This window comes from Toxotes jaculatrix, chromosome 21, assembly GCF_017976425.1.
Source record: "Toxotes jaculatrix isolate fToxJac2 chromosome 21, fToxJac2.pri, whole genome shotgun sequence".
Lineage (NCBI taxonomy): Eukaryota > Metazoa > Chordata > Actinopteri > Toxotidae > Toxotes > Toxotes jaculatrix.
The window spans coordinates 7,452,510-7,473,047 of NC_054414.1; the positions used below are offsets into that span (position 1 = coordinate 7,452,510).

The 20,538-nt window shown below is 42.3% G+C and overlaps 4 protein-coding genes across 5 annotated transcripts; 2 read left to right on the top strand and 2 right to left on the bottom strand.

Annotated features, from left to right (window-relative positions):
• The first annotated feature begins 24 nt into the window (after positions 1–24).
• LOC121175766 (phosphoglycolate phosphatase) lies at positions 25–2,273 on the top strand. The gene is made up of 2 exons (XM_041029601.1): positions 25–931; positions 1,113–2,273. The coding sequence occupies exons 1-2, from the start codon at positions 337–339 to the stop codon at positions 1,436–1,438; spliced, it is 921 nt and encodes a 306-aa protein (XP_040885535.1). The 5' UTR covers positions 25–336; the 3' UTR covers positions 1,439–2,273.
• A 549-nt stretch (positions 2,274–2,822) lies between these two features.
• Positions 2,823–6,831, top strand: bricd5 (BRICHOS domain containing 5). The gene is made up of 6 exons (XM_041029213.1): positions 2,823–2,945; positions 3,198–3,335; positions 3,462–3,611; positions 3,765–3,872; positions 5,211–5,361; positions 6,304–6,831. The coding sequence occupies exons 1-6, from the start codon at positions 2,892–2,894 to the stop codon at positions 6,396–6,398; spliced, it is 696 nt and encodes a 231-aa protein (XP_040885147.1). The 5' UTR covers positions 2,823–2,891; the 3' UTR covers positions 6,399–6,831.
• A 66-nt stretch (positions 6,832–6,897) lies between these two features.
• Positions 6,898–9,865, bottom strand: mlst8 (MTOR associated protein, LST8 homolog (S. cerevisiae)). Its single transcript, XM_041066466.1, has 9 exons — positions 9,762–9,865; positions 9,296–9,469; positions 8,977–9,028; positions 8,697–8,859; positions 8,538–8,613; positions 8,311–8,463; positions 8,095–8,219; positions 7,681–7,844; positions 6,898–7,567 (listed from the first exon to the last, which is right to left on the bottom strand). The coding sequence occupies exons 2-9, from the start codon at positions 9,422–9,424 to the stop codon at positions 7,449–7,451; spliced, it is 981 nt and encodes a 326-aa protein (XP_040922400.1). The 5' UTR covers positions 9,425–9,469; positions 9,762–9,865; the 3' UTR covers positions 6,898–7,448.
• Positions 9,866–10,156: 291 nt separating this feature from the next.
• Positions 10,157–15,497, bottom strand: meiob (meiosis specific with OB-fold). Of its 2 annotated transcripts, none has more exons than XM_041067435.1 (14): positions 15,419–15,497; positions 14,981–15,088; positions 14,773–14,830; positions 14,462–14,593; positions 14,232–14,304; positions 13,873–14,068; positions 12,520–12,620; positions 12,235–12,287; positions 11,952–12,047; positions 11,646–11,738; positions 11,013–11,157; positions 10,737–10,923; positions 10,551–10,637; positions 10,157–10,468 (listed from the first exon to the last, which is right to left on the bottom strand). In XM_041067435.1, exons 2-14 carry the CDS (start codon positions 15,035–15,037, stop codon positions 10,361–10,363), a joined length of 1,386 nt encoding a protein of 461 aa, XP_040923369.1. In that variant the 5' UTR covers positions 15,038–15,088; positions 15,419–15,497; the 3' UTR covers positions 10,157–10,360. The 2 variants fall into 2 exon arrangements, with proteins under 2 accessions (XP_040923369.1, XP_040923370.1); XM_041067436.1 differs by having other exon boundaries at positions 14,981–15,106; positions 15,419–15,488.
• Between the last annotated feature and the right edge of the window lie 5,041 nt (positions 15,498–20,538).

A 20,538-nucleotide genomic window follows, 5' to 3' on the forward strand; every position in this document is an offset into this window, starting at 1 on the left:
CTTTAAGCCGGTGCGGAAGTAAACTGCAGGAGTGATGTAACGCTCAGAGGAAGGTCAGGTGTTCTCTCCGGTGAAGCTCAGCACCACACGTTTCAAACCAACCGGGGTTTTTGGACCGAATATCAGTTCATTCACCACAAAGACGAAGCTGGGCGTTTCTACACACTGTGCTGCTGAACTTTTTATGACCGCCGGTAACGTCCGTGACTTTGGCTCGGTAGGGGAAGCAACGTGCAGTAACGGCACATGACGGAGATTTGAGGCGTTTCTGTTGTTTGTTGTTGTTGTTTTTAACCCGCCAGTGAGTAACGGTTCGGTTACCCTCCGTCCTCCCCGATGTCTGGGTCCAAATGCACACGGCTGAACGGAGCGCTGGTGAAACAACTGCTGGACTCCGTGGACAGCGTCCTGTTTGACTGCGATGGGGTCATCTGGCGGGGGGACCAGGCCATCCCCGGCGCCCCCCAAGTCATAAACCTGCTTAAAGAAAACGGGAAGAAGGTCTTCTTCGTTACCAACAACAGCAGCAAGACGAGGAAGATGTACGCCGACAAGATGTCCATGCTGGGCTTCAACGTGAAAGAAGAAGAGGTGTTTGGGACAGCGTACTGCTCCGCCATGTACCTGAAGACGGTCTGCAAGCTGGAGGGTAAGGTGTACCTGATAGGCAGCAACGCCATGAAGCAGGAGCTGGAGGCGGTGGGGATCCAGCAGACCGGGGTGGGGCCAGACCACATCTCCGGGAAGCAGTCGGACTGGGCCAACGTGCCTCTGGACCCCGAGGTGAAGGCGGTGGTGGTCGGTTTTGATGAACATTTCAGTTACATGAAGCTGAACAGAGCCTTGCAGTACCTGACCCAGCAGGACTGTATGTTTGTGGGAACCAACAGGGACACCAGGTTGCCCCTGGAGGGGGGCAAGGCTGTCCCAGGTAGGGATACTCACTGTCACTGTCCACACTCACAGAACTTATGTTTTTAACTTATGTTAACTTTGTTTTACATAGTTAAATATCAGTTGAAGTCACAGGGAAATATAATAAGATCTTTTGTGATCTGTAGGAGCATGAAGTAAAACCACCTCACCACCTTTCCCTCTCTCCTCCCCTTCAGGTACAGGCTGTTTGCTGCAGGCTGTCGAGACAGCGGCCCAGCGTCAGGCCCAGACTGTGGGCAAACCCAACCACTTCATGTTCGACTGCGTTGCCTCTCAGTTCGGCGTGGACCGCGACCGCTGCCTGATGGTGGGCGACCGCCTCGACACGGACATCCTTCTGGGCACCAACTGTGGTCTGAAGACCCTCCTCACCCTCACGGGGGTCAGCACTGTGGCGGATGCTGAGGATAATCAGAAGAGTGGTTGCGCGGAGAGGCAGGGCATGGTGCCAGATTACTACGTGGAGAGCATCGCAGACCTCCTTCCAGCCCTGCAGGGATGAGACTGCTTTAAGTCTGTCAAGACTGAAGAGTAGCTATGAGACAACCTAGCTGCTGTAAACCTGAGGAATTTGGGTAGCCTGTCATATGCCAGGGTCCACTGTCTTATACAAGGGAATATTTTTTCACTAAGCTTCAAATCATCTCTATAACAAAGTCACAACTGTTGTGTGACAGAGGAGACAAAGACTCAAGAGACACTATCCAGATTTTATCAGCACTTTTGTCTTTAACTAAACTATTATTAAAAACTGCTAATTTAAAGTGATATAAATAATTGGTTAATAACATTAGAGCAATGAGTATTATTTCAATGTATTTTAAGTGTTAAAGAGAGTTGCAAAAGGAAAGGAGTGTCAGTTCCTTTTTTTGTTTTGAGTAAGAAGAGGGGTGAGTGTACTTTAAAGGCCCTTATCCTGTTTGTAATGCAATCTCCCCTTAAGCAAGAAGTCAAACTGGAGAGGGGAAATGAGCACACACAAAGTGTCAACACTTTGGTGATATCTGTGTGTTCAGGTTCATAGATTGCTGGCAGAGAATGGGGCTGAACTGGTATGACTTGAGTTTTTCTTTGTGGTGCTTTGTTTATTGTAACACCAAAAACAAAATGTGCTCATATCTGCACTCTGATTCATGGGAAGGTGCAATGACATCCAGTCCTGTCATTTATGTCTGTCATGTCAAACATATATTGAAAGACAGTGTTTTCAATGTTAAAATAGTCTTTATTTTTTACCATCCACTTGTCTGACTTTGTCTTCAAGAACAGTGTCCATCCTGACCCCCAGAGTCAATGAAAGCAGTGCTCAAGTCTGTAATAAAACACAAACTGTCTTCACCAAATCAGCCTCTGCTCTCTGTGGGTTCAAGTTCAAAGTGAACACAGCAAAATTCCCTCTAAATCCCGTGCTTAAAGTCACCTTGGCCTGTCATCGGCTGGATGCAGCAGCAGTTAGACCCGCATATCACCTCTCACCTGATGAGAGAGGCTTTCCAAGCTGCGCCTGCCTCACCCCCTTTGTCCATTGTCTGGCCTGGGGAGTGCGGCCAGTTCTTCTCGTGTAAGTGCTCGTTTGAATGAGGGGGGGGACAGAGTCAATGGAGAGATGGGTAACGTTAGAGAGGCACATTAAGTCATATCAGGCAGTGAAGACATAAAAAAAGGAGAAAATTGCAGGAAGACAAAACTTGGGAAATTGGCAAGAATCAGAGTTCTGTGTGAAGTGGGTGACTGTTTTGGGAGGGAAACAGTGAGACCCAAAGAGGAGGAGGAGGTGGAGGAAGAAGGTGGGAGGGTGGGGGGTTGGGGGGGGGGGGGCGTCTGAGGTCTGTGGGGGACAAAGAGAAGCTGGCCAGGTGAATTGAGTCTCAGTCAGCACTGGTCATGTCCACAGCTCCATGCCGATAGCTACGAGAAGGGAGCAGACCGAGTGAGGAGCCGTCAAGGGACACAGGATGGTGAGGTGTTGGAAACATTCAGAAAACCGTTTGGAGGAAGCACAGTGCACGGTGAGTAGAGCGAACACTGACTGGGGAAAGATTTGCATGTGAGGGGGTCAAGGCAGGAAGATGTTTTGGAACAGGATGGGACTTTAAGATGCTGATTTAAATACAAATCTCAACACAATATTTATATCATGGACACGGCTGATGGCTTGTGTTAGTTTCCCAACCTGTTACAGTTTATTTACATGTACTGAGACAAGAAGTACCTTTTAAATTGCTTGTCTCTGGTTCTTGTGTGTGGTAACATCTCTTCAGGATGGGGACCCTGCAGCATCCCCCCAGTCCCACTTCCCACACAAGGCATTCTGGGTCAGCCTCTCAGCCTCTCTGCTCCTGGTCGTCATTGTCCTTGGTCTGACGGGGCACTTCGGGCTGTCGCACTCACACTCTCAGGTATGACGCACACCTCACCCACCATATTGTCCCCCCTATACCCCTATATTGTCCTATATTGTCTCACTGGGTTACTTCTGACTTACAAACCGGATTGTCTACAATAATCAGAACGTGTCTCTGCAGTCTTTACAGGTTGTGAGAATCACGGCTCCAGACCAGACTGGGGTACTGATCAATCAGTCCGCCGTTGTGGACCAGCAGAATGACCTGGTGACCTTTACCGTGACCTCACCGGCAAATCAGACGTCCACTGTGCTGTTTGATATCAAACATGTACGCACAGATGATTTTCACCGTATGCTTTACCAGCAATAACACAAACCACACATCTGCCTATTCTGACAGTGTGGACAATGTGATTTACATACTAGCTGAGAGAAATTAAAAATGATGCACGCCTGACTGTCTGCTGTTGTTGTGTTGCAGGGTTTGATATGTTACAAACCAGTCAACCAGGACGGCTGCTTCCTGCGAAAGATGGAGCAGTCCGACTATGACAGTGTGCACTCCCTCCTTCGCGAGTCAACACACAAGGTAACAGTGACATTTCAACGCGTGAGAACCGAACAGTAGAGTTATATAATAGGGTCTCCCTCCTCACTGCTGTTCAGGATATGTGAGACTACAAAACGCACATTAAGAAATAGAGCGTTGGGGGTTGCCCTTTTAGCTCTGCCAGCTGTTTTCCAAAGTCACTGCCCCACTAATGTGCGAACTGGCATTTCTGACTGTGACTCACAGCTTAATCCACTGAGCCAGGACTTGCTGGGTTTCATATGTTTTGCATGACTTCTTCGCCACTCCGTACAAAGAGAGAGGTGAAGCATACAGGGCCTTGAAGAACCGTATAGTCTCCCTCTCTCGCTTCGCATGGCTGAATTCCTCAGCACATCTGATCCCTCCAGCCCCCTCAGCGTGCCCGGGATCTTCTTACAGAAGGCTACGGCAGCGAGCCTGAGCCCTGGATAGGGGCACAATGGCCAGTCTGTGTGAGGCCTCTTTAGCTTTTAAGACTCCTCTGTTGGATTAAAATACAGCCCAATGCGCTGGTTAGTCAGGGAAGGGCCTGGTGGCTAATACCTGGATCTCCATACTTCTTTTCTGAATTGAGCCCAGTTGCCCTCAGATATGATTTGTGTGGGACTCTCTGTATCTTAATTGTAATTTGACAATATGAGCAGGTGAATGGACAGAAATATGATGTGGGACTGTGCAGGTAAACTGAGAGGGAATTATCTGTTTCTCTCTCTTATCTCTCTTGCACAATAGCCCATTTCCATGCATCAAAAGCTGCAACTGAGTCTTTGAGCATTTTTGTGATCCTGTCTGGTGGTGTCACATATCTCATACAGCTCCACAGTATTCAAACCTAGCTGTTGATTGCGGCCATTTAATCTACGATAGGTGGGACAGGGTCGTACCGATGGAGAGTAGATGCCCCTCAGCACAGAGACAAACCACAATGGTCTTCTTGATCTCTTACAGCAGAGCAAAACTGGTCGTTACGTGACCCACTCAAGTGTAACAGTACTCTAAGTGGTTCACTATCGGAGCCAATCGGAGGCGTAAGTGGTGCAATTACATGCAGGCTTTGTGAAGAAAGAAGAGCGCAAATGTGCAGCCGTGTTGATCTCATCGGCAAACATATCAGCCTAATAACAGCTTGAGTTTCAGTGTTGGTTTTCTTCTTCATATTTCCATTACTTTGACTCAAATGTTTTTATATTATCTTGTCACTGTGATTACAACATGATTTCTCACACTTATTAAATGACCCTCCAGCTCAGGACTTTCTGTTCTTTTCTGCTGAGGACAAAACTCCTCATCTGTTGTGGATTTTCTGCTGAGATGTTGTGATACTGTCCTGGGCAGAGTCAGTTCCAGCTGTTTGGGAATGAGACCCAGAGGCAGACAGAGTTCCTCGGGGTGCTGTCAGCCAGTCAGGTGGACGTGTCCATGCTTGATGAGCCTCTGCAGGCTCTGTGTCAGGACAGGCCCGTCCATTGGACCAGGAGGGCCGAAGGTGAGAACAGTCAAACTTTAGAGAGTAATCTAGAGAGGATTGTTTTGACATAAACATGAATAACATGAAAAAACATGAACATGCCACATTCTTTCACTGGGGATATATTTCATGACAGCTTGAAAAGTCAGAGAATATTGTTGGTTCTGGATTTTTCATGGGACTTGTCAACAATAACATAGCCTTATCCTTTAAATACAACAGCAATTTAAGAAACTAGCTTTTTAACACTGATTTCTGAAATTATCAGAAATCAAGCGATCTTGCCAATTATTTCCTTGATTAATTGTTTTGTCAACTAATTGCCAGAAAATAGTGAAAATTGCCCAAGACGTCATCTTCACATAGTTTTGTCTGAAACCCAAAGATATTCAGTTAACTGTCATAAATGACAAAGAAAAGCAGCAAATACTCCCTTTTGAGAAACTGAAACCATTTTTTTTTCATTTTTGGTTGATCGATGATCAAAATAGATCTTTACTGAAATGTTGATACTTTTTGATAAAAGTTAGTTAAATAGCATGTACACAAAGTCATATTGAGAGTTCAGGATTCATTTGTCAGTACCAACACAGGCGTGGCACAGGCAGCTGTGTATGGGCAGCTTTTAAAAGTCAGCTGGCAACTCTGTAATGAAGCAAAGTGTCAGACTGAAACTTAACCCCAATCTATGACCTATGGTGACCTTTGTACTGTGGCTGTAAAGGGCTGAGGGCTGGCTGAAGAAAACATCAGGTACTTAGCTGTGTACTCTCTCAACAACCTAGTACATGTGGTGATGACAAATTCTAAACAGTGTAAATACCACATGCCAGGAAAATTCTGCTGTCTTCATTTTAAGGGCTTGTCCTCCGTAGTGAAGCAGTGTTAAAAAAATCTGTATGTTATCAGCAACTTCATCATGTGTATTCTGTCAGTCACCAACGTCTCCCTCTTTCTCAGGCCCAGGTAAACAGAGGCTGGTCTACTTCTGCATCGACATCTGCTTTCCCAGCAACATCTGCGTGTCTGTCTGTTTCTACTACCTGCCAGAGTGACTGTGTATATTCAGTTCTTCTCCTCCCAGCAAAAGATCAGGGAAACAAAAGTTGTCTTTTTAGCTCTCCCTCTACCAAAAAAAAAAAAAGAAGAAACAGAACAAAAGCCAGCTTTGACTGTTTCCTTCGTGCCATACAGCCGCCAGTAAACCAGTGAAACAGCCAACTCTTCCAGTCTGTTTCCATCCTTCCGAGAGAGAGGAGATGGAGACAGGCTGTCACGGTTATCACCAAAACCTCATTGTCGCTCCCTTCATGTGTAATACCCTCTCTGGTGGCACACTTCAGAGATTACAGAAGAAAGATTCCCCCCTTTTTTTTGTACATGCCTATAATTGTATTCCCTGTAACCTACTACAGCAGTGTAATTATATGTAACCACTCCTGTTGCAATGTGAGTGTTTTGATCTGCCTAATAAAAGACTGTTGGGTATTTTTGGCCATTTTCTTCATTAGAGTGAAAAAAAAAGGAAGGAGACTGACAGAACAAGGACATGTCTTTACTGTGGAGTCATTTTCTGTACTTTCAATCATCATTTACTCTCAACGCTTGCTATAATCCACATGGGATCATTACGAATAGTACATTTAACAACTCTGAATAAAGAGTATCAAATGAATTATACATATCACACATGAGATAATCAGTTCCATGGCACATCCAAGCAGGCAAGTTAATGTGAGTAACATGGTCCTTTTGATACAATAAATATGCTGAACTATAAAAACAAAGACTTAAAATTGGTCTTGTTTGTGCACAGAGTGATGCAGTTAAAAACCTGTAGGGTAGTTGATAAGCACTGCCATGTATTTTCATCAGACTTAAACCAGTTTCTGTAATTGAATACTTACAGGCATCTGTCAGGAAGAATCATCATTATGTTCAAACTCAAGCCTCCGCTTTCTAAAGATCATAATTTCAGGGACAACTTTAAAAAAAATTCCCATTCACGCTGACAGACAGACACCTTCTGGGAACCAAGTCACAATTTACAAAGAGTTCTTATGCCTCCTCTTGTCACTTCAACTCCTTCCTCCTCCTCGTCTTCCTCAGCCCAGCACACTGTCATTGAAGGCCAGACACACCACGGCCTTCTGGTGGCCGCTGTATTCCCTCTTGATCTCGCCGGTTTCCACACACCACAGGCGAGCCAGGTTGTCAGAGGACGCTGTGGAGAGAAAATACAACCTTAAATTCACCTCAATGTCTTACATTATCAGCACTGCTAATGTTTTAGCAGCAGAGCAGTGATCACACAACTGCCAGGGCTCAGGTCCTTACCAGTTACTATATATTGTGAGTCTCCAGAGAAGGCACAGTCCCACATCCAGCCTCTCGACGTCTCTCCAGGATTGTTACTCTTGATGCTCAGTTCAGTCATAAGTGAGAAATTGGAAGTTCTCCAGATCTTACAGGTCTGATCTGCAGAGCATGTGGCCAATAGTCTGGAGACGACAAATCAATATCATCAGCATCTGGCTTTTTTTTGTCAAGCAGTCAGTTGCTAATTTACCACAAAATGCAAAGTTTGTTTTGCAGATGAGATTTTCAGAGCTCAACAGCTTCTTGCATAAGTATTTTATAAGGCAGAAATGGTACAGATCAACTGTACCCAAGTTTTTCTTAGCTACAGTAACATACTTATTATTGGACAGGCTGATATTGATTTGTTGTGTAAAGGAAAAGGGCACTCACGTTGAATCAGGGCTGAACTTGCAGCGAAGGGAGTAGCGTTTGTGTGCAGGGATCTTGGTTTTGGGAATGAGCTGAGTCACTTCATCTCCGATGCCTCCAGCAAGGTTCCACACATAACAGTTCCCCTGTTAAGGAGGACAAAGGAGGCCGTTTTAGTTGTAGAATTTAACTTTACACTCCACAGCTTCAGACCTTTCCAGGGTGTTTGGCACTGACCGAGCTGTTGACCGCTGCCATGTAACTAGCATCTGGGTCAATGTGAACTGAGTTGATTGAGACCTCTGGCTCAGGGATCAGCTGTTCATTGTGGTCAGTCTTGAGATCCCAAATATGAATCACTCCACTCTGATCTCCAACAATCAGCTCAGCCTGAAAAACATACAACACTGAAAGATTACTGACATCTTCAGGCATGTCGCCAGTGTGTGTGGTTAATGTCTCACCTGGTTAGGATGCAAGCACACACAGTTGATTGGAGCATTGACCTGGAAAATCCTCTGACACTGCAAATTTCTTGACCTATAGGAAAAGCAGGGATAAAGGGTTAGTTTATTGATAACAAAATAAATGTGATAAAGGATAGCGGGCTCGCCTTGCAGTACCTTAGGTCCCAGATGCGAGCCATGCAGTCCTCTCCTCCTGTGTACATCCAGCGTCCATCTTCGTGAAAGCCCACAGATGTGATGTTCTTGCTAACTCCATCATAGTTGATCACCGGGTTGGGGTTGTTGGAGTTTAGGTCATACATGCGGATGTGCTGGTAACCTAAAAAGCAGAGTATAGACTTACCATGAAATGTATCAGCTAGGATTTAAATCTTTCAATACCAGCAAGACATTAATATAACACAAGATGGAGGACTGAGAAAAAACCTTAACCAACCTGCAGCCGCAATCATACTCCTGTCAGGTGTGACCTCAAGTGAATTTACTTGCTGGAAGCAAAAGTTAAGGACGTAGTTTGTTCTGGTTATTTCTATAATCTACATTTAACAGCTAGGTTCTTATTTGTAAAGCTAAACAAGTTTCTCTCGAGCAGATGGAAATGGTGTAGAGATTGTGTCATCCACAGACAAACCCTGGAGCTTCTTCAAACACAATGAACAGTGGCTCCTGCATCCATGTTGACTTGACTGAGATCTGGCTAAGTAAAAGAACACGTTAGTGTCAGGTTGCACAGCATCAATCAGAGTAAAGGATACAGAGTCCTGGTGCTGGACGGTCCTGGTGCAAATCCCGCTGTGGGCCTGCCAGAAGCGGACGGTATGGTCGTATCCAGCCGTGGCCAGAATGACCGGGTCGCTGCCCACCGTCCCCTGGTTCACATTCATGCTTGACAGGTGCTCGTTACCGCCCAGAGCGAAGCATGTATGACACTGCATGGAAACGTAGGAGGCAGTCAGCTAGCTGCTGTAGTTTTCTTAATGTCAACTTTTGACATTAACGTGGTGTAATTATGGCCATGCTATGTAAATAAAACATACTAAAACACACAAGCTAACGTTAGCAAAGAAGGCTAGCTATGTTTAAGGGCTATGCAGTGCAGACAGTTAGCTACCGTTTCTCCAACACGCTAACACCTTGTGTTTGTGATGTTATTTCACTGTAGGACATTATTTGTGGTTGTTTAGACAATTTAACAGAAGAAATCTGGCAACTTGTGATTACCTTTGGTTGTTTGTTGACGACAAGCCTGTCCGTCCCTATTATGCGTCCCTTGGTAACACATGCAGCGTTTTAAAAGTTCCGTGCTCGTAATCAGTGTAGTGTCGCCATCTACTGACGTGAAGTGTTGTAAAAGCAAAAAGCTGATTATTTAAATCCAGTTTATCATTACGGACATGGCACCAACAAAGTCCTTATCCTTTTAGTCAAAAGATATTTTAATTGCAAAACTTTAATTTAATTGTCCTAGTTTTTAAACTCTGGTTGGTCATAAAATTTAATTTAATGGAACAACAGCAGTTACTTGATATATCTGAAACATAAGATATTGACATATAACAGTTTTTTTTTAAATTCACAGGTTAGTTTATTTAACAGTTTTAAAAGGTAATCAACGCAACGGTACATTCTTAAGTATATATATTTAAATAAATAAGTTAAATAAATAGTGCAGATAATTTAACTACCCACAAAACACAAAGCACATGAGTAAATGACTATTTCCCTTATTAACATCTTAATCAGAACAGCAAAAAAACAGTAGATAACGGAGACAACTGCAGCTGCAATGTGTTTTCCTGTTTGGCTGGTGTGTGTGCTGATCACAGGCACATGGCAGACATGTGCTGTTTCACTTCCCCTGGGTCAGCCAGTGAGCAGGCCACAACCACTCCTCTGATCCCAGTCCTCGTCTTAATGGAAGGGAGGATCTACAACATATTGTGATCATTTTTAAACAAGTGATTTGATTTATAGCTAACACACGGAGGATAGAATCAAAAGCTTCAGTACCTTAACATATATTTTGCATCTCTCCAAAAGAAATTTCCACTTCATTGCAGTTCGCTCGTCATCAGTCAAACTGGTGAACTCGTCTGTCTGCAACCGATGAAATGGAAAATCTGTTCTTCGCAGCTGAACTTATGTTCTTTAATCCCTGAGCATAAGGACTTCTGCATTGTACAAAGTGGTACTGACCGTGCAGCCAAGTGTCTTCTCTGCCACTGGACCTCTGAGGGTGCAGGCGTGCAGGGTCCCGGTGTGGTCTGTGAAGTCCACCAGCAGATCAAAGCCCGTGGTGGCTGACAAGGCCTGATCGCTCCCTGGACACAGGTGGTTTGTGCAGCTCTGTGCATCCTCAGTCACCTGGAACATACACCTGGAGCTGAGACAGAAGAGTAAATGAGTGAGTGGAGGGGGATGTGGGTCATTATTTTAATGATGTATCCGTTCCATCCGCTTGTGTGAACTCACCACCGTGTCCTGATGACTTTTGAAACAGAGGAATCGAGGTCGAGCTTGGATATGAAGCTATATGTGATACCAAAGAAAGCCTCGGGATTCTCCTGGGCCTTCTGCTTCAGCTGGCTCACTGTGTACACATCGATGATGGCATCCACTGCAGAGACAAAAGCAACACCACATATTCACGTCTGCAGCCTTGTCACTTGTCATCTGATAATTTGATGTGTTATATTAGGAAAAATGAAATGACTGGGTGATGACAGTCTATATATCTTTTTCATTGTCAACAAATCCCACAAAAAGACCAAAACCAACAATGAATCCACCTCTCAATACTTACTGACTCCCACGAGTCAAATGGCTCGCAGTCCCGGAAAATAGGCTGGTCTACATTTACTTTTTACACTTCTCAATACTTTAAAAGAAACCTGTGTGAAGGAGTGCAATTACAGTACATATTGCACCATCTATTAATAAATAATCCACGAATAAATTAAAAAGTGAGAAAGAAAAGAAAAGGAGCGAAGAATAAAGACTGAGATCTGAAATACAAAGAGAATTTTATATTATGGTATAGCCAGACTTGTACTCCTTCTAATACTGACAGTGTCAGAATGAGGGGATTTCTTCGCTATAACCCACCAGGCACATCCTCAGTCTTCTCATCTTGATCCAGAGTTCCTGACTCAGACACTTCTTTAGCATAGCTGAACAGCAGGCTGGCCTCCCTGGTGTCTTGAGAGCAAATTGTGATTGACTTTGACATGTATTCCTCACTGAAAATATTCTACTTGCAGGGGGAAGATGATTTATTTTTTTTCTGCACTGAACTCTGCAGCTGGTTGGTTGGTTTCCCAAAACAGTATCTCAGTTTTGTTTTGGATTAATTGCACAATAAATGGTTGTAGAAGATCCTCTGTTTCTGTAAATATTGCTGTAATATCTTACCGGGGTTGACAGTGATAATGGTCTTCGAGTTAACGGTTGCTGCCATGCCGCTGCGAAAGCTGTCAAAGCTAATCTTTGCATCAGCTATGAAGAGAACTTTAAATGAAGAACTAAAGTTAAAACAACAGTAAGTTATCCTAAACACAAACACACAATCACATCTCAGATGTCCACCTCCATGTTTATCTTTGGCACAGTATGTTAATGGGACATGACAGGCTGGAATAACAGTTAAATAAAGATTCCTTTTGTGGCTGAGAATGAGCAGCAGCCGTTAACCTACCCGTCTCCTTGGGTATCCAAGTTTGCACAAGCTGAATGGTTTCTCTGTCCCAGCTGTGAGTGAAACAGAGGTCAGGGAGTTACTCAGGGGAGAGCACAGTGAAAATCAAACACACATGCAGTTCAGTGGGTTAATCTAAAGCTTCATGTCACCAGAGTAAATTTATGGTAACCTAAAGATACACTGCGGTGATCCAAGGGGCCAATAAGATGGAATATGGCACAAATACAACACAAGTAATAAATATTTATTCATTTTCCAAATTACTAAATGGCCATGACGCACCAGACGAGGGGGAAGGAAGAGACAGAGTCATCAAAGAGCTTGACTTCCAGCCTCTGCCCTTTGCGTCCGTCTGAAGTGGTGAACTGCTTCGGCTCTCCAATCTGAAAAAGTAAACAGAATCATCTGAAGTTCCTATCACAACATCTTCCCTTCATGTAAAAAAAAAAATGCAGTGGCATCAAATGCAGGATCTGGCCTCTCTGTGAACCTTAAAGCACGTCTACAGAGCCATTATGGTAAGTTGGTATGTTCCAGGCGAACAACGAGAATACCACCATGTAACCACACAGACAAAAAAGACACAATGCAGTCTATTAGGCAACTTATAAGATATGAATTCAGTAAATTTAGAAAACTTTGACATGTTTGATTTTTAAACTTGTTAATATTTGCTCAGCATCTACCGTCATTGTCAAAAACGTACTGAACGACGCTTATCAGGCTTCCTACCAAGGCCTCGGTGACAGGTTCCATAACTTTTCCGTGACCGACTTTTATAATGTTACATCGGACCACTTTTTAACAACCCTCCCCTCCTTGTTAATGTTGTTTTTCAGCTCAGGAAACTTTAACAGCCTATTTTCCACCATAGTCGATCTTACTGTGGAGGCAAAAGACAGCTGAAAAACCACTATCTAATGCAATCAGTGTGTGAGAAAAGTTGGAAAATACATTCTGGTTTATTTCTGTAGAGTGAACCGCTAGTAAAATTTTACAATATTATTTGAATTTAATATGTGGAATGTCCATATTCCAAATATTCCCTGGAAAACGACTCTCAATAAAAGAGTAATATCCCCAAAATTTCATGACCAGTTTAAACCATGATTGATTCAATAAACAAACACTTTCTGAGGGCTCATTGCGACCACGGTCCTATTCTGTTGTCCGATCGAAACATCCACCCTAAAACACTCTGATAAGGCACCTATAAGGCATGCTTTGCTCATTTGTTTGCCAAACATGAACAAATCATGATTTGTAATATTTCCTCCACAGTGTTCAAAGTACTGGCACTGCAATTTTGTGTTTTAGTTTTACAATAAATTAAAACAACCATAGAAGAACAGTAGATACCCTTTTCTTCACAAAGTGTGTCTAACCACCATGAGTGGCAGTCGTACTAGCATATTAAGCTACTGAGGGTAAGTTAATATTTAACATCCAGACACAATAAAGGTCTCAAACTTTTCTTCTAACTCTTGGTAAAAAGGCAGATAAGTGCATATCCAAAAATGTTGAACTATGCCTTTAAGACCCTCTTATACTACATTTTTCTCAGACTTTAACATGTACTGAACTTATCCTTTGTACTATTTAATACTGAAAGACTGTGGCTTTACTATGCCCTACCGATTTCAGTGCAGCCAGTATATTTATCACTGTGCCGTCCAGCCGCTGGCCATTTGCCACTATGTCTCCCAGAGAGTAGAAATCTCTGGGGTCCTTGACTGGCAGGTGGATCAGTGGCAGCAGCCTGTCGATGGTGCCCATGTCAGCACACAGACATACCCAGGAATGAGCCTCCGTCACCAGCAGCCTGTAGTGGCTGAGAGAGCAGATACAGGCCTCTGAGCTTTTAACACTGTCGTCAGACTTTACACACTGTTACATCATATTTTACACAGCATTACATTGTGGTAGCCTTGTTTCCCTCTAGTTTCCTACAGGCAGCACAGGATGAACATGATGAAGAGTTATGTGCTAACTACCTTGGTGTTGTAGGACAGAATCTCTCCCCTTTCTCTGGGTCTTTGTTGGTAACCAAAGGATTTTCAATGGTGACTGAAAAAGAAAGAATAAGGAACAATTTTATGCACAGACATTTCACCGTGTACATTTTCTGATTTTATAAATTAAAAATTCTAGGGAATAATAAATTTTTTTTCAAATTCTCAAGGACTTTCAAAGCCTGTGGGGACTTTAACAGTAACCTCCTCACCACAGTCTCCAATGCTGAAGCTGTTGGAGAGCCCGTTGATATAGCCACCGTTTCCCCAGGCTGTGACATTAATGAAGAAGTCAGGTGAGTCCTTAATGGTGAAGCCAAAAGTGAATCTGTCTGTTCCAACATCTGAAATTCAGAAATACAGGTTTGTATAGAGTTTCAGTTCACTGAATAAGAAAAAAAAGATGAAAATTCACAAAAGGGATATTTATTTATCTGCCCAGTAGAGGGGGCTGGTGTACAAAACACTGAGGTGCAGTGCTGAAGAGTGTGCTTTGGTGCAGTAGTATAAAAAAGACACCAACTTTTTCTGTCAGGGAAGCTTTTCACATCAGCTTTCCCGATGACGATTCCTGCCACTTTCTGGAAAAAAACAAACAAACAGAAAATATAATGGTAGTGTGTAGACTTGTTTATTTTAGAGTTCAACACAACTTACAAAACAATGTCAGAAAACAGTTCCACCTGTGTGCAACTACAACTAAGGGACAAATCTGAATCATCTTAGCTCACCGGATGAGAGAAATTGGGATGCAGCTCAGAGATGGAAATGTAGGTTTGAGCAGCCATTTTGTTCTTCAAAGTCCTGGCTCAGTTCAGTTTTTATCACATTTACAGAATCTGTAAAATAAGGTAAAACTAATAAAAACAATTAGAGTTAACATTTGGGTTTTAATCCCACTTGTATTTAAAAAAAATTCAAGCATTTCACGTTTTCTTTCACTTGTTTATACTGGAGACATTAACTTAAACCGAATAAAGAAGAGTTAGTTGTTGGTTAAATAGCTAACATTAGCTAAAAGTGGGACAAGCCTAATGTGACATGTTATCAAACATCGAACTGGAAACATGGAGTGAGTCTTATGACGGACATCTACTGAATTTAAATAGCATAATTTCAGGTATGTCTCTGACATGTTGCTCTTTCAGTTAGTCTTTTTTTTCTTTTACCTGGGTTTGTTTTCCTCACAATTTAAAAAGCTATTCGGGGCAAAACTGTTTACACGCGAAACATCTGCGGGACTCAAATGCTGCCTTCAAATGCAGTCGGAAATGTCAAGAAAATGTATGTATCTAATAACATAAAGAAACAAATAAACCAAGTTAAAAATAATTCAAATGCCTGACGAAACTTATTTAGCTACTGTTCACATTTTACTTCTAAAATAAAATACATACCAGGTATCTGAAGGACCAGGACAACTCTTGTAGCCTACATTAAATAAAACATACAGTAAAACTGACTTCAGTGAAGTGGCCAGTGTTTTGCAATTTCGCAATACAAGCTGTGGGCTGGTGTTCAATCATGGAGGAAGAAATTTATGAGAAGCAAATGAAGGTAAACATGCCTGTGCACCACACTTTTTTTTTATTTGACATTCATTTTAAGGGAGAAAATCCTTTGTTGTACTTGGTAATATTCCTTGTGTGAAAAAGTGGGTTACATTAATCTTTCCTCCATGAAGAATAATTTCACACTCCCAATTACATCCTTAAAAATATCACATGCCTTCGATTTTAACACACTTTCAGTACAGTAAACATCTATATAGCTGAGCAAACGTGCAGTGAAATCCGACTGCACACTACAACTGCAATCACTGATGGATCCATTGACTGGAAGCTGTCAGTTATACACACACTGACACACAAATACACGTTATATTTGTGCACTACATGAGTCATTTCTTTAAAAGTCTCCAGTGTGAAAAGAATCCCTGCATTTCAGACTTTGATATTGTCTCGGTAATCCATCCCAGTCATCATCCACAGCATGGGATTTACTCTCAGATGGCTTTGCCAAGACGAATTTGACAGCTTCCTGGTTTTGTTTTGATAGCACGAGGCTGAATTTGATATGTGATACTGTCTTATACACTTAAGCAGGAATCAAAAGGTGGAACAGTAAACTCTTATTCCGCTTCACTCAGCCTCGTTCCTCTTCCACAGTGACTAATCCTCGTGGTCGGGCCTTTGGATTGAATATCTCCTCCCTGTGACTAATGCTGATTTTTGGGCAGTAATATTACAGTAATAGCTGTAATATGTCATCCATTGATGTGATTCTATGGCTCCTAAACTCTGATAAAAAAAACAACGTAGTTGCAGACATAAAGGCATTTTATAACACAGTAACATAAAGTCAACATGGTGAGATTATTCTCAGCAGACAGCCTGATGTGTACCGCTCCATCACTGTATTGATGGACTTTGTATAATGTTGTATAATGTGAAACAGGACTGATTAAATACATTGAACATTTACCTACGCAGACGAATCGATTTGGTATTCGCACCAGTGGCTGGCTATTCAAATGAAACAAAATTTCAAATTCTAATTTCATTAGTTATTTCTGACTACAGTTTGTGAGTCCATTAATCACAGCAGCAAAGTAAAGCACCGTCAGATAAATCAAGTGAAACTTACTTTTGGTTCAATGATTTATTCATAATAAATTCATAGTCTCTGTTAATCTGTCATCAGTCATACTATGATCCAATATTCAGTGGGCTCTTTTGAAGTGATTTTATCAACTATTTGGATGTGTCTGTGATCAGCAGTCAAGTATGGTCTTGCTTGTCGGTTCTGACAGCACGACATGGTTCAGTGCCAGAAGGGAAGTACCTGCAGGGCATCTGCATGGCTGCGATCACAGTCGCTGCAGGAATGTGCTGTGATTGGGTGGCCTCTTTGCCACAGGTCGGCTCCCTGGAGGGTCTGCAGCCGTCTGACCGCTCCTCGACTACTAATCTATCATCTCACTGTGTGTGTGTGTGTGTGTGTGTATGCCAGTGCTTGAGTTTGTGTGCTGTTTCCTCTACACATATGCATACAGTAGGGCTATATTTCTTGTAGTCTGTAGAAAAAGAGGAAAATAACTATAACTACAACATGATGCATTATTATATCTAACATTAGGGTAAACAACTCAGTTATTTCACATAATAATGCATCAGTAGTAAAAACACTACCTAGTAATTCAATAATATGATATTAAATTAGAAGCACTGACAGGAGCCGTTCGGTGTCAGCCACCACATTTTAAGTACTTTTTGTCTTACGTTCTTGTAACTAATTTTTACATTGTGGCATTGCTACATTTACTGCAGTAAAAGATCTGAATACGTCTTCTACCACTGTTCCAATTTAGCAGCTGTCCACTGGACCACCATGATGGCACCAGACAGGAGATTTGTGGTTAAACTGCTCACCCTGTATAAAACATGAGAACAGAGGAGGAAGAAAAGACACCAGCCACTGCTCAGAGGCATGGCAACACAAAGACAACACAAAACCAAGCCCAAGTCCTTTTAGAGCTGTGGGAATTGAAAGGATGTGACAGCTACATACTTCCTCTATAGTTTTCTGTGTGTTCTTTCTTTGTCTAACAACAGAGCTGAGCAGACTTATGGTTTGATCTAAATGACCATTTGTAATCATGAAGACTAAGAACTGGTGTTTACTCTATATCCGTATGTGATGCACCAAAGCACCCTACACACTGGGGATTTACACTGTTATAATTTGCTGCACAGGAAGTGGTTTGACAAGCTGTAGCATTTAGTTTGGTGAACCAAAGTTCACATGCAAGCATGCACACATATGTATAGGGGAACACATGCAAAGACAATAGGGCTATTGTTAGGAATGAAATGAATTGACATTCTGTCAAGATCTAATGGAACCAATCATCATTATTTTATTGAATCCGATCATTAAAACATATTGTTCTGTATGAGCGGTGCATGGTGAGCCATATCTTGGCATGGACCAAGATTCTATATCCAAGTATAGCTTTTGCAGTCATTGGCAGCGGCCTGTGCAGTCTTTATTGGCTTCCAGAAATGGAAGACGTCCAAACTACAAGTATGTGTACACTGTAATTTCCCTGCCACCTGTGTGACTCACTGTACTGTAGCTGCTGAGCTGCTGCTCACAGCCACTGAATCCAGCTGGGCTCTCCTAGAACAATGCACTCTGTCTCTTCATCCCCATGTCCAGTGAGACGGGGCATATGGCTGTGGAGGAAACCTTAAATGATGTTAATAACGTGCTGTTGAAAAGCAGCACGGAGAAAGAAGTCAGTGGCATGCATGATGTCAGCTCCCATCATTATGCCACCATGTTGAGGTAATGGGAGGAACACTGTGGCATGGGTCATGTTATTGCTATGACTGTCTGTTTGATGTACTATTAGCTGATTTAGAGGCTTCTTGTTTTGCAGGTCAAACCTACGAGTCTCCAGTTAGACACGAAAACATTACACTACATGACACTGAAAATGAAAAGAAAATAAGGGGAAAACTGAGAATAACATTTTATTTGCAAAACATACCTGAAATGATACAAAAAGTCCTTTCAGTTGCTGTGTGTTTCCAGCGCACATTTCCAATCTGTTACTGAATGTAAAAAGCAAATGTTGTTCCGCTGTGGTTCGGATGCTTTAATGTCACCGTCTACATAAAACAGGTACCACCACCTACACACCCAGCATGTTCTCTGTCTTCCTGCTGTCTGGCATGCACAGTTATGGCCTCAGTCCAAATGTGTGGCGCACTCATACAGAGACTAGAATCAGCAGGGGACGAGTGGAGAACTTCAGTTTGCTTCACAAATCTCTCTTCAGTCACAGAGAGTGGTGGTGCCATTATGGAGGTTGAGTTGTGTATTAGCTAGTTAAGATTAAATATTGATTTTTTTTCTATGTGGAAAAATATGTATTTAACAATACAAAGAGGACTCCATAGCCAAGCTAGTGGCTCTGTGAGGCTGTACAAAGGCACAGGGGTGCTTTGAGCTAAATGCTAATGTCAGCATTGCTTATAATGGGTGCATCTCCATCTACCAGATAAAAAAAAAACTGAATTGAAATGTAGAAAATTAGAGGCCTTAAATGTTGTTGTCCCTGTGTGAGCTTAGCGTGTTAGCATGCTAACATGCATTAAATAGTACTAAACACAAAGTACAGCTGAGGCTGATGTGAATGACATTAGTTTTGGAGGCCTTTGGTCATAAACTTAAATACTGGACAAACTGAAATTTTAACTTGATGATGGCACTAGATGAAAAGTCAAGGGATCAGCTAAATAATTACAATTCCTTCTACAGGGAAGATAAATGTGTGCACCAGACGTCATGGTAATCCATCCAATAGTTGATGAAATATTGCAGTCTGGACCAAAGTGGTGGACCGACCAACCAACAGACACGCCAGCATTACCATTCTCAGAGTTGTGCCATTCACATGGCTAAAAACTGTGGCTTTTGAATAAAAGTTTGAAAGTTCATTAAAAGTTTTTTTTTTTTTTTAAATGTGTAATACTTTCATGGCTTTCTAATCTGACCCTGGAAGACACAGGATGTCTGGTATGAAATATTTTAGTATAGACAACAGTGGACTATTGTTTTACACATCCTGAATTTGACATTCTGCGTGCACGTTGTGTGATTTAGTGTGTGTGTATTCAGTCATCCACATTGTGTGTATGCACATGTATCTATACATGCTTTTTACTATCGAGTCACGGAGCATCACTGAGTTCAAACTTTTTACCCACTAGGACAAAAATCCCTCCTGATATACTGCCACTGTCAATTTAATGTTACCCAGAGAAATTTTCATCCATTCATCATTTTAACTGTGGAAAGACCCAGAGCTGTATTTCAGCTACATCAAAGTCCGTCCTGCTGTCCCAGTCTATCTCAAACGTCTTCACAACATCCACTGTTTAGGTAGTTCCCCTCTGACAAGCTCTGACAGAAATATCTCGCTCCAGATTTGACCTCAAGTGTATTTGTTTTTTTCAAAATTCAAAAAAGAAAAATCTTTGAAGTGTTTCTTTTTTTTCTCAAATGAGGGGAGAAACACATTTCTTCAATTATTGCTGGGTGATATATGAAACAGAAGCTTTCATTTCTTTGCCGCATGTGTTCCACTGAACAATGAAATCATTATATTCTGGAGCATCGCTGGCCCCCTAAAAATGGTACAAAGCAGGACACAGTTTCACGCTATATGACAATAACGGCATTTATGAGCTGATTGTTAAATTATTTCAGTGTTGCTTTG

Bases quoted from the DNA above. Each gene is read 5' to 3' on its own strand.
- LOC121175766 (XM_041029601.1), top strand. From the start codon at position 337: ATGTCTGGGTCCAAATGCACACGGCTGAACGGAGCGCTGGTGAAACAA. The intron at 932-1,112 runs GTAGGGATACTC...CCTCCCCTTCAG, and splicing joins GGGGGGCAAGGCTGTCCCAG to GTACAGGCTGTTTGCTGCAG.
- bricd5 (XM_041029213.1), top strand. From the start codon at position 2,892: ATGGTGAGGTGTTGGAAACATTCAGAAAACCGTTTGGAGGAAGCACAG. The intron at 3,873-5,210 runs GTAACAGTGACA...TGTCCTGGGCAG, and splicing joins TTCGCGAGTCAACACACAAG to AGTCAGTTCCAGCTGTTTGG. The intron at 5,362-6,303 runs GTGAGAACAGTC...CCTCTTTCTCAG, and splicing joins TTGGACCAGGAGGGCCGAAG to GCCCAGGTAAACAGAGGCTG.
- mlst8 (XM_041066466.1), bottom strand. From the start codon at position 9,424: ATGAATGTGAACCAGGGGACGGTGGGCAGCGACCCGGTCATTCTGGCC. The intron at 7,845-8,094 runs GTGAGTGCCCTT...TGTCGTCTCCAG, and splicing joins AAGTTCAGCCCTGATTCAAC to ACTATTGGCCACATGCTCTG. The intron at 7,568-7,680 runs GTAAGGACCTGA...TTCTCTCCACAG, and splicing joins CTCACAATATATAGTAACTG to CGTCCTCTGACAACCTGGCT.
- meiob (XM_041067435.1), bottom strand. From the start codon at position 15,037: ATGGCTGCTCAAACCTACATTTCCATCTCTGAGCTGCATCCCAATTTC. The intron at 14,069-14,231 runs GTAGTTAGCACA...CTGCTCTCTCAG, and splicing joins TTCTGTCCTACAACACCAAG to CCACTACAGGCTGCTGGTGA. The intron at 10,469-10,550 runs GTACTGAAGCTT...AATATGTTGTAG, and splicing joins GATGCAAAATATATGTTAAG to ATCCTCCCTTCCATTAAGAC.